The 13,411-nt window shown below is 41.3% G+C and overlaps 1 protein-coding gene across 2 annotated transcripts in view; it reads right to left on the reverse strand.

Moving 5' to 3' along the window:
* Positions 1-13,411, reverse strand: part of LOC137631028 (uncharacterized) — a 104,455-nt gene that overhangs the window by 55,551 nt on the left and 35,493 nt on the right. For both annotated transcript variants that reach the window (XM_068362590.1, XM_068362589.1), the window contains exon 3: positions 4,646-6,417. In XM_068362590.1, coding sequence (XP_068218691.1) covers positions 4,646-6,417 — 1,772 coding nt within the window. The remainder of the gene's footprint in view (positions 1-4,645; positions 6,418-13,411) is intronic.

Here is a 13,411-nt window from a genome sequence, read left to right on the forward strand (position 1 = left end):
GTCCAGTGGAGCTCCCTAACCCAAATCCGATGCATCTGAAAACAACACATGGTTTGGGTTCTTGATCGCAAGAGAAAGACCTTCTCGAAGTCTGATGTTGCTGTCCCACCAAGTCAGACATGTCTAGACTGAGTTGGAGATTGGGAAAGAGTTACTCACTAAGCCCTTCTCCTTGTTCCAATGTTTTAGGTGAAATAGGAAAGGGCATAGGTTGAGTCTCCCCAGAGAGATAAACTACTCCAGCGATGAAAGAGTTCCCACGAGGCTAGTTCAAACTCTTACAGAGCAACTGTTTTTCTCTTGCAAGTGAAGGACTTTTAAGAGAGCTTGTTCCATTCTTGCGGGAGACGAAAAGGGCCGAAAAATCAGACACTGTATCTCCATTCCCAAAAAAAGAATAGTCTGGGATGGGATACTGTAAGTTACGACTTCTCTACGTTCACTATGAGACCTAGCTCCTTGGTTAGGTCTAATGTCCATTAGAGGCTCTCCAGACAGCGATATAATGACGAACGCCCTGATTAGCTAGTCGTCAAAATAAAGGGAGGCTCTGAATCCTCAAAAAATGTAGAAAGCTTGCTACATTTTGCAAGGGCCTTGTAAAAACAAGAGGAGCAGGAATGAGATCGGAGTACAGTGCTCGACAGTGGTACATTACTTTCCCGTCCACAAACCTCAGATGTAGTTGAAAGTTTGGATGAATCGGGATGTGGAAGTATGCATCCTGAAGGTCGAGAGAGACCATCCAGTCGCCTTCCCTTAATGCTGTCAAGACAGCTTGGTAGTCTTCATCGTGAAGTTTGTCTTGACAATAAACACATTGAGCGCACTTACATCTTAAGTACTCCTGCAGTGAACGTGGCTGCCAGATCATTGGAGCCATCCCTGATAGTCTTGTTCCTGCAGAGAACGTGGCTGTCAGATCATTGGAGCCATCCCTGATAGCCCTGTTTATGCATGACATAATTGTACAGCAAAACTTAAAACGCTCGAAAAACTCCTAACAGGAGATGGTCTAGCTCTGAAGCCGACCATAAAATCTTGGAGCGTCTCATGGCCAGGCGCCGGGGAGAGTCTATGAGGCTCGAGAAGTCTCTCTGGGCAGAGGCAGGAACTCCCAAGCCGAGAACTTCTCCCGTGTCATACCAGACGCTCGCTCTATAAGCCAGTTTAAAAGGAGGGAAAGCAAAGGCTGACTCCCCCAAACTCCTCCTGGTGATCAACCAGTCGCCTAGCAAACGTAAAGCTCTCTTAGAAGAGCGAGAGAGCACTAGCTTAGAAAACAACGGCTTCGAAGTAGCTAGGCCTAGTGTAACTCTCTGACGTTTAGGCGAACGAGGAGCAGCAGTTACAAAATGGTCCGGACAAAGATCCTTAAAAATCAGCATGATTTATTTAAAGTCCATAGAGGGCTGAGCAGCTTTAGGCTCCTCTCCGTCTGACAGAGTCCCCAAGGGAATATCAGAAGGAGGGGGATCAGCAACTTCCTCATCTGAAGGAACCTCGTCCGACAATTGCCGAGTCTAAAGCAAGGGAGAGACCTGCCGTGGTGGCAATGCTTGACAAGCAGAGTCCACACGCAAAGGAGCATCAGTAGCAGTCAAGGACGCTACGTCATGTAACTGCTTAAAGGACTGACCAGCAACAACAACAGGTGCGGGAGGACGCTCGACGTCAAGTCGAGACTGCCTTGACTGCCTAGATAGAGCAGTTAAAACAACTCTTGACTGCGGTGCTTGACGTTCTACGTCAAAACAAGTCAACTGAGCTGGTTGGCCAACGTCCTGAACGTCAACACGAGACTGCGGCAGCGGCTGAACGTCAACACGAGGCTGCGGCAGCGGCTGAAAGTCAACACGGGACTGCAGCGAGTGAGGATCCAAGTCACGTGACTGACGTGACAAACTACCGACATCACGTTTCATAACGTCAAAAGGACGAGTAAATGCTCATTTGGGCGGCTGACGGCCAGAGTCTCGTTTAGTGTAACGGCGACTCGAAAGCGAAGGTTCATCGGGAACCTGCTCAACGTCATACTTCTCCATAAGGGAGGCAAGCTTAGTCTGCATGTCCTGCAGGACAACCCATTTAGGATCAACAAGAGTCGGAACGGGCCAAGACGACGGTAACGTCTGTGTTGGCAAAACATTGCCTTTACCGCGACCCTCGGACCCCGTGTTACGCTTGCGTTTAATAGGCGAACCGTCTTCCGACGACTGCAAAGGGTCAGAGCTGTCCCCATGGCTACAGCCAGGATGCTGGACCTGTCCTGAAGGGACTGACTTCCGCTTTAAGGGTCTAGAAACTTTGCTCCCAGGTTTCTTTTGCGAGAAGCCTTCGGATGACGAGGAGAAAAACAGCCTCGCTCGTCTTATGGTAGGGGCGATCTTGCTAGACACGCCCGATACCAAAGAGGGAACGTTTGTTCGTTGGTTAAAGCCTCTCGTCCCCATAAGTCCTACGACATTACTTCTCCCTGGTAGCATGGGAGCCTGAAAGAGGTCTCGGACTAGGTGAACGACAAGCACGAACAGACGAACCCTCGGTCGCAACACTAAAAAAAAAAAAACACTTTGCGCAATTATCACTTTATCACTACGATTTTCTGTTTTTGCACTTACTTCACTGAAATCGTATTTTTCAATAATTTCACATTAGGCATGAATAAAACTGATTTCTACCTGAAGCACGCAATTCTCCCCTACATCAAAAGGTTATAATTGCGAAATGAGTCGTATAATGTAAGCACATTAGTACAAGCAAAAATCAGTAAACATATATATCGAATAAAACGGAAATATATAAAGTTAAAAGGATCAGTGACTGGGGAGGAGACTAAACACTAGTTCATTAAAAACTACGTTTTCAATCTCTCACCGTACAGTGCCTTGGGAAGAGAATAAAAACTAAAAACGTTTTATCCTTTCTCCCCGTACAGAGACTTGGGACGAGAGTAAAAAACTGAATCGAGAACAACGTTACTCGCTTGGGACGAGAATAAAGATCGGAACGTTCTCTCTTCCTCTCTCTCTCTCTCTCTCTCTCTCTCTCTCTCTTGATTTCACACAGAAGAGAAAAGCCCACTCACCCTTCGTCAATAAACAGGTTATTTGACCAAAGGAAAAAACTGAAAGGACTAAGAAATTGAAAATTAACAAGTTCCTTTAAATTAGTATTTAAAACACTTCAGTTTGAAAGAAGAATGAACAAAACGTCAAAATCGATTTACTCTTTCTGCAAAGTGAAACCGTGATTCTCTCTTTTTCTATCGTAACGATAGAGCACAAACTGCGTAGCATAAATAAACCAAACGTTAGTTCATCTTTGAAACAGCACGAAGACTATTCAAAGAAAATCTTTCATAAAATATCTACTAAAAAATATTCATTTCATAACTCTTACAGAGCAAATGATTTAAACTTAACGAAAATAAAAGTTGAATGGGCTCAACGTTGTTTAACTTCGGTTTCCAAGTTAGGACCGCCTACTCTCGGACTAGGGGAGGAATAGGTAAGGCCGCATATAAACAAAACATAAAATTTATCTTGATGTTTAGTATAAATGGAAAGCTAATCGAAGAGGCCTAATAAAGGCGGGCGAGATATAAAATATATAGAGGAAAATCTATAATTAACAACAACAATTTATAACGTGATAAGATAATTGCTAAAAGCCTAAAACACACTTCCGTACACTAAGGGAAGGGTCGGCCATTTTTACTCTATGGAAAAAACCAGAGATAAAAGAGCAAGGGCAAAACACTTTTACTCTCCTTTCAAAAGCATTTCTTTTGAGGATAGTATTGAATAATCCAACACGGCGAAAGCAATAAAACCAAAACCAAGTACTTCACCAATTCGGTAGAAAACTCGAGGTCATAATAGCGAGTGGAATCGACTTGTCGATGAAACCGACAGAGAAGAACTGAAGCTGTTTACATGTATATGCGGTATCTGGCCGATAGTCGGCGCTGGTGGGCACACCCGCTACCTTCATGGCGATTGCTCGCGAGTTTTTGAATTCTGTCGAGCCGTCGGAGACGTCAGCTATTATATATTCACCGGCTAAGTTTAATATTTAAAAACTGTCAACATTTATATTAAATCAATAAAAAATCATAATAGCAAGTTACTGTACTGTATCAGTGATTATGCCAATGCTAGGATGTGACAAGAAAATTTACGAGGTAATATGACATCCCCTTCTGGTCATGTCACAAGGACGACATGGCTTTATCGTTCCCGAGTTTAAAACCGTTTATAATTTTCGTTGAGAAGCTCACAATTTGAAAGCATCTAGTACAATTTTGGGGAAAGGCCATTAAAATGAAATATATTTTGTATGATCAGCGAAAGTTTGATAACTAGGACAATGAGATGTAATGAACTTGTATTTAAATACCTATTTCACATGTAATGAATTTACATTTAAATAACTATTTCACTGTAAACTTTTCAACTGTTTAAAATAGCAAAAATATTCTCTAAAAAAAAAAAAAAAAAAAAAAACATTCTATCCTATACCATTCACTGAACTTGTCATGCCAACCAGTTTATAGTTATAAGGATAAGAAAATATAGTTAAATTTACACTAATGTAGTAAAAAAGGGAGAAAGATAACTATATACTGTACTACAATTCTCACCACAAATCCATGAAGTCGGTAGTTCCGTTTGAGAGGTGGAGACATCTCTGGTTCACCGACTGCTGGTGACATTACAGGCGCAGTATTGAATAGAGATGAAGAATTGGCTGCCATTATCACTGAAGTTAATGTTTTGTGTGTGGAATGACAAGGTGAAGAAGCACTGCATACAACTGGTGTTCCGCTACCGTCACCAAACTTCAGCATAGTACCCGAGGTCTCAATACAATGCTCCTGACCACCTCTGGAGACATCACTATCACCATGAGATAAACTGGAAGAGGATACAGCTTCTGAGGCAGGCGTTTTGAAGGCGGGACTTTCTCTAATACTATCACTTGAACATGGTTCCTTTAACGTTTGTGATTTATCTGCTACAGTATCTCTCATAGGATCTGGTAGTGTTACAGAGGATACAATTTTTGGCATGGATGATGACGGTAAAAGTAATAAATACAGCTGAGAGTTTGTGGTTGTTGGACTCTGCCCCACAAGTTTTTCTGGCTTTGTTATATCTTGTGGTGATTGAATGGAAACTTCCTGATGCAAAGTAGCAGGTACAAAGGGGAAAGACAGCTTGGAGGTGGAAGTTTCTGCAGAACTGCTTGGTACAGACTTCACTTTATTTGACTGTGGCAAACTTAAAGGTGTACCTGGTAATAAGCTAACTATTGATGATGTTGAAACTGGCTCAACAGAGGAATGTTCAGGTAACATTATCTGAAGTGAACTACTGGCAGATTTGGAGGAAGGCATCAAAGAATCCCCTAATGAGAAGGTTGTCACCTTAGGGGAATCATCTTGTAATGGCAGAGAGGTTACAGACGATGAGGGACAAGAGGTTATGACAGGCCGTTTTGCTACAACACTAGACTGTTTCACCTGTTCTCGTTGCAGTGAATGAGGAACCATAGCTGGACCCTTGACTACATTTTCTACAAGTCTAATTTTAGAAGTACTTAAATTCAATTTGTTTCTTGGGTCATCTGAAGGCTGGTGAATGACTTTCTCTAGTTTTGAATTTTTTACTGCATCAGAGGATACTTTAGATGTACTTGGAGCTTGAGAAACTAACTGTTTATTTGAACTTGATACATCCGTACCCGATGAGCATGAACTTGTACGTAATGATTGATCAACTGACGATAGACAGTTTCCTGTGCTTGTTGGCCCCAAATGATGAGAAACATTAGACAAAGATTCTGAAGATTGCTGGGGGGATGCTTGAGGAGTCTTCCCTAAAGGCAGTGTAACAGGCCTCCATCCAACCATTAAGCCTAAATTCTGAGTCTTTGGCACTATCGGAGGACAAGTAATCATAGGAGGTGGCTTTGGCCCTTTACTAGACTTCACATTCAAATTTGGGGCGGGGGGTAAAACACCAGGATGAGTATTTCTGATTTGTGCGACATAACTATTTGGAAAAGACCCTGCCTGCTGTGTGGCGGGATGGTATCCTCTCACTGGCACAGCTGCTGGACTGCCAACAATAAGAGGTGGTGGGGCTGGGAGACGAGGACTTATGCCTGCTTGCAGATTAGGCCTCACTGCCGAGTGAATAGGTTTTAAAGGGGGTGGTCCAGATCCTACAGACCCATCAAAAGGTAGAAATGGCCTAGGAATTCCTATGGGACTTGGAGGTTCTAATTTTGGTAAATTTAGCAATGGAGCAGGTGGGAGAGGTGCCCTTGGTCCTAAGAGACTTGGAAGATACTTTTCTTCCCAGGACCCCAGTTTCTGAGGTTTCAATGAAACACTGGATTCTTGAGGGCCTGGAAAACAAAAAAAGTCAACATTAATAGGTAGAAATGAACCGCACAAACAAAAATAAAAAAATTTCTGAGGTTTCAATAAAACACTGGATATTTGGGGCCTGAAAATCAAAATCAACATTATGTAGAAACTAACCACCAAGAACAAAAATAAAATTTCTCATAAATGCAAAATTAATTTTTCTAAATGCACTACTATTTGCTAACCAACAACTTCTATTCGAAATACCGTATATATTCGCGTAACGTGTGACCTTTGAAAACCCTTTTTGAGGCCAATTTCAAGGGGGTCACCTCATACACAATATAAAAATATCGTATGCACTTCTGGTCGAGGCTGCAACGTTGACCAATCCATATATTCATATTTACTCTAGTCTACATACAGTATACAGCTGTATTTAAAATAGACATGATTATGATAAAATACAGTTGTAACTGTTTCAAATAATAATACTAGTAATAGCCTATTCACATATAATAATTACATAATCAAACACCTAGCAAATGTTTATATTCCTATCAAGACTACCATCTTGCATTTATAGATCAGCTGATTGTGGTTTGTTGTCAGTGTGTGGTGGGTTTTAGCCTATAAGGATTTTTCTTTTACGTGATAGAAACAATTATTACTAGAACTATTACAGTATTTTAATTTTAGCATACAAAGGTACATAAACATTTATTACACATCTATTTTATTTACGGTAGAGTTTGATGGCATATCAAAGTTAAGAGGGGTTTTGTCCATGTTGCCAAGCACGATAATTTACAGTTTATTAGTTTCACAATTTCTGATAACAAAGGTTACGAAATTACTGATTTTTTTTCTGTTAGTTCTTGTAAGTTTCTCCATGGTGACTATGTATAATGTAAAATAATAAATCAGTCCTATTCTTCTTGACATCATTATCAACATACCGTTAAGTACAATGCATTAATTGTACACTCTCGTAAGATGGTTAAAACGCGTGTAACAGCTGTTCGCCAATTCTGTTATTATCAATAACAGCCATTTCTCGTTCAGTAACTTCGGTATTTTACCGAGGTTTGGCTGTTACAGTATCGGTATTTCCTTTTTCATTACCATTAATAATACTACTACTAATAATACTGAAATTTTGTACTGGTAATATTATAAATACCAGTAATAATAGTGATATTATTAATATGGAGATAGCCTAGCCTAGGTAAAAATGCCCATTTATCAATCGTAAGTAGAATTGTAACCTACTGTACTGTCGGCAGTTTTGGGGATACAGAAACCTAGCAGAAGAAAGCTTAACTTCCCCTCTAAATAAAGAAACTCGTATGAGACATGAGATAAACGATAATATAATCATGAGGGAGTGAAAATTGTGGGTCGCATAATACACAAGATCGCATGTTACATGAGTATGTACTGTACATATTGTTATAACAAACTTTGTTACCTTATATATGTACCTATGATACCCCAACCATATTTTATAGAAATATTATTTCTATGAAGTTATATTACGATATAAAGTTAATTTTCCAGTTAATTATTTCAATACTTATCAGAAATTCTTTTCCTATTAATTCTTTGCATAAAAATCTTGGCTACAATCAAGATGAAAATAAAATAAAAAATTAAACATTATGAAGATGTATGCACTAATCTGATTCCACGAGAAAAATGCAGGGGGAATGGAATATTTGTGCAAAGAATACCTTCCACAACCTCCGGCACCTTGTCTCACCATTCATCTAAGTTAAAGGTAAAGCACTGCGAAGCAATGTTAAAACCACTGGGAGTGAGGAGGTTGGTTAGAACTTACAGTATTTCATAAAGAATAAAGAAGAAATCTTTGAATGTAATTTGTATTTTACCTAACCCATGTCCTTTATTAGGAGATTGATTCTAGAGCAGGTGTTTCTCAGCAGTTAAAACTTATAACAATGTGTCCGCAGTAGCCGGAAATTACTGGGTGGTGGTGGGGAAGTTCCGCCCCCTTCCCAGTACACCGAACAGTCACTTTGATGGCATCTGGGACTTTTGGGAGAGGTGATGGTGGGAAGTTGAGTCAAAGGAATCAGGTTTGCATAGTCAGGAAAAATAAAAATTACTTTAAAAATTGAGATTTGTTCCTACGTGTATATGAATAAAAAACATTTGTCCTTTAATAGGAGACTTGTCTTCGGCGAGAGGAAATTCATTTACCAAAATGGCTGGCTAAAATCTGGAGATTACTGATCTCGGACCTCATGGGGTTCGGATAATAGCATCCTAGACACCACGCAAACCAGGGTCAAAAGTAACATCAGGTTCACGGTCCACGCAACCATGGCTGTTGCAAAAGAAAATCTTCTTTCTTAGAAGACTAGTCAATCTGTCAATTAAGGCATAAACAATTTGATGGTTTTGGCTAAACATATCCATTCTCCCTCTCATTGGGTCCCTCTCATTGGGAGGATGGTGGTTGATTGATTATATTTAAAGTTTTCAGGAATCCTGACATCTAAGGTCATTGACGCCGGGGAGGATGGTAGAATGAACACTTTTTAGTCAATATCAACAGAAAAACTACTAACAAAAGATGAGGCTTACCTGTATCTATATCCATCCAGCTACTTGAGATTCCAACAACTATATCCCCTGAGAGGGGAAGAAGAGGAAAAAGAACAAGTCCTCTCGCTCTACTTAAAATTACGTTGTAACCGCTGTCTTAAATGTAATGTTTTTGATCCAGTAAAGGAGGTAGGATTTGCTAGACCACCTGCTGAGAAGCAATCACAGGTCAGAGTGCCTAAAAACATGAGAATGCATTCCAGCAAATAATGAGACGAAAAGGTGGTCTGACGTTCCATACTCAAATGTCAAAATTTAGACTGCTGGGAGATTTGGAATGAACGCTTTCTATTCAATAGCAACAGAAAAACTACCAACTAAAGAAGAGTCTTATCTGTATCTACATCCATCCAGCTACTTAAGATTCCAACAACTATGTCCCAAGACAAAGGAAGAAAAGGAAAAAGAACAAGTCCTCTCACTCTCTACTTAAAATTACTTTGTAACCAGTGTCTTAAATGTGATATTTTCGGTTCAGTAAAAGAGATAGGATTCGCTAAACCACCTGCTGAGAAGAAATCACAGGTCAGAGCATCTAAAAATATGCGAATGCATCCCAGCAAATAATGAGATGTAAAGGTGGTCTGATGTTCCATACTCCAACGTCAAAAATTCAGACTGCCGGGAAATTTTCCTTGAAGGTGAGAGAAGCACCAATTCTTCTTACTTCTTAGTCACAGACCTTGAAACTGTTCTGATGTGCTGGGGGATCTAGGGACATAATGCTCTATTAAGTCTCCCATAATCAAGATGGGATTGTACTTTGGTGACATTTTTTCTAATTCTGTAGGGTAGTGGTAGTCTATTGAAAATGTCCCTGCCTGGCAAACTACTGGAATAAGGTTTGAGACCCAATCAAACTCAACAGTCTCCTGTAGTGTCTGCAACCTTCCCATCCTTATGAGCTAAGGATGGGAAGTTTTGGGGGAGCCTATAGCTTGACCTGCTGAATCAGCAGCAGCCACTGCCCAGCTGTCCCTAGTCCCAGGTTGGGTGAAGAGGGGGCTTTGGCATTGATTCAATGTTTATATGGTCAATTTCAAAGGTATTACCCTGCTAGGGCATTGTCAATGTCCCTTACCTCAGCCATTCATGAGCGACCTTTAAAACTTTCAATCAGGGCTTATGAACAGGTTCTGTAACCTGGGTCTGGAAGCCCGAGTTCTTTTAAGGTAGCGCCTTAAGAACCCTTACGGGAAACAGAAGTAACTCATCCAGATCGTTAATTACATCCCTAAGTGAAGATACTGTAAATGATGAAAACTTGGAATCCAGGATCGACAGATTTAGAGTTTTTGCTACTAAGTCAAGAACGCAATATGGAAGCAGTAGTTTGAGGCAGTGGTTTGTGATCTCCTAAATGACACCATTCAGTGGAGAAGTGAATCTTGGTTTGACTTCTTCCACTTCTTAAAACATGAGTTCTATCTGCTCCAAGGGCAAACAGACCACTTCTTAAAACATAAGTTCTATCTGCTCCACGGGAAAACAGATGGCCCTTAAAGTGACTATTTTTTCAAGTTCAGTACCTCTCTGTTTTACTTCACTCGTGACCTTGGAGACCACTGTGCCTTGCTTCTTCAGGATCTCGTTTACCGTTTGATGGAACAAAAGCTCCATTGATTTTGCTCCTGACAGAGTGAGGGCCTTGAACTGCCTCTTCTCTTCCGTGTCAGAGAGGTCTTCACTGAGGCTATATATCCCATTGTTCCTGACTAGTGGTCTGTCCATGATGCAGCTAGAAGGGTAGACATTAATGCTACCTCCAAAGCTGTAAATGTAATCTGATGGGTTGCAAGCCTTTTAGCTTACATAGACAGGGTCAGGATAGTGATTGCTTGGTCCAGAGACAAGGGAGATGGGCATGTCCTACGTTATTTAATAACGCTTCTACCTCAAAAAAGACTGGAAGCATTAGCAATTGGGCGAGGACAACTAAGGAACAAGACCGACAGTGGTTGACAAAGTGTACTGATGTGTTCCCAAGGAAATTACTTTTGGTATGCATCTTTTCCCTCACTCTCTTAAAAACTAGAGTATACTTTGCAAGAAAGGAAGATAAGGCAAGGCCCTTACTCCTACTGGAAGTGCGCACACTTTATCTCTGTGAAAGAGGGCAGGTACCCAGTGTGTAAACACTTGCATTGCATATCAATATGTATCTTCGAAGGAGGAACGTTCTTGCTAAGCGTTCTTTTGCCTCGCAAAATTCACTGGTAAACCAGGAATTACCTATAAAATTTCTTGCCTTACTAGAAGGCAATGTGAGCTCTTATCACATGAGGACAAATGCAAACAGTAGAGGGTTCCTAATGTAGAGATCACTCGCACTAATGTGCAAGGGGCGACACATCAAGAATCGATGAAAGTGTGCCGATTGAGGAAACTTGCAATCAGAACCTGTGTGCCAACCGGTGAGTGAGCTTGCATGCAAATTGATAGGTGCTTCCCCTGCTATAAGACCAAAAAAAAAAAGGAGTCCTAGCAGATATTCTCCCATAGGAGTACAATCTAGCGAACAAGTGAGATGGTGAGCGAGAGCAGGTGTGATGATGAGCAACAGATCACGAGCAGGTTAGATGGTGAGTGGCCAATGGCGAGCAGTTAATGTTGCAACATGCGATCACAAACAGATGAAACAGCACTCTCTTAAGAGTAAGCAAACACCTAGTAGCATACCTAATATTACTGCAATGGGCAAGTAGATATGCGAGATGGCGCTTCCACAGGAACGTGCAATAATCAAAAGATGCGAGATCGCGAGCATGTGTGGTGGTGGTCACTTACTGTATATACAGTACAAGCAATCACAAACAACCGAGGTGATAGTTAAGAAGCATGTTATCTCTCCAACTCTCTTCTTCATCCCCAATAAAGGTTTGAGCAACACTGACTCTCCCTTGGGGAGAAAAACTGTAAGACCGACTTATATGAAACTCCTATTGATCGGTCCTCAAAGGCTAATCATCTAATAGAAGAAAAGTTAGGGCAGTGGCCCTGTTTTTTTCTAACTGGGAGTGTGTACAAAGTCAACCGACTACAGTACGTACCTGGAACGAGGGCACTTAAGAGGTATGAACAGACATTCATACAAGAGTAGTTTCCCTCTTCATTAAGCATCATGATCTAGACTGAATGCATGAAGAAGTTGTGCCCTAGCATGCTTCTTTATGCCTTGTTCATCTGGAAAGGGAATAAGAGAGCATACACTGCTAGTGTACTTGAGCACTAAGGCAAATGCTTCAAATGAGCATGCCTGTCATCATTGTCAGCTTTGCGATCATCTAACACAGTGTAATCGCGATTGTGTATTCAGGACTTAAGTAAGTAACTCCCCTTGGGGAGAGTGCACAAAGCTGTCACTGTGTGCACACCACAGCTCGCTAGAGTCAAGCCTGCCCGTGTGAGAGCATGCTTCAGGCACTCACGTATCAGGAGTGCGCTGAGCACAGACAAGGTCTGGCGAGGCAGGGTTTTCCGTTCTAGTTGGAGACTGTTACACACAATGATTTAAAGTCGAAACCTCCTGCATGATTGGAGACAGACATAGATTTGTTGTGGATCTTACCCTGACAAGGAATTTCCACATGGGGCAGAACAGTGAGAATGCATATTATCATCATCATCATTACAAGCCAAGCTATAATCCTAGTTGAAAAAGCAAGAGGCTATAAGCACAAGGAATTATACACATTCAAGTTGTTCCATAGAAGTTGGAAGGCTGCCTGAAGTGCTACCTATGGGTCAGGTACTGGCATGCAGCACACCTGAAACTCCCGGTTGAGGGACGTTGAAAACAGATCTATGTCAGCGAACCTCACAAAGTCAACGCTTTATTTTATATCGCAGGGGCCAAAAAACAGCTACCGGAGCCTTCCTGCTCAGTTTATCTGCAAGGATCTGTCTCTTGCAGCATTTCGACAACTAGTTGCAAAGTTGCAATGAATTAAAACTCCCTTACTTGTTTGGATCTAACCAAAACACGACAAATTTGGAAATAATTAGTATTTTTCCTAACGATACAAACCTATAGCTATTTATAGGAGTGTTAATTTTGGCAAAGCTGAAAGACAAGCAATTAGACTTTTAGGGATGGTTAACCGTGGCAATGTCCCCGATGTCTTGTGCTCTGGGTTGAAGTGTCGGAGGAGGATCTGGTCTGGATTCAATGCGAGGTCAATGACTCTCTGAATCCAGGCAGAGATGGTGTTCTTCGTGATCCTCATCTTGACCTTCCCCGTGCTGATGAAGAGTTTTGACACTCAGGGCGAGCTCTCGTAGTTTCCTTGAGGAAGGACCTCCAGTTTCTCTTTGATATAGTAAGCGTTGATCTGGATCATTGGTGATGTTGCAAAGGACGCCCAGACCGAAGGGTTCAGATTCTGGGATCCGAGATGCCGG

This window comes from Palaemon carinicauda, chromosome 39 (genome assembly GCF_036898095.1).
Source record: "Palaemon carinicauda isolate YSFRI2023 chromosome 39, ASM3689809v2, whole genome shotgun sequence".
NCBI lineage: Eukaryota > Metazoa > Arthropoda > Malacostraca > Decapoda > Palaemonidae > Palaemon > Palaemon carinicauda.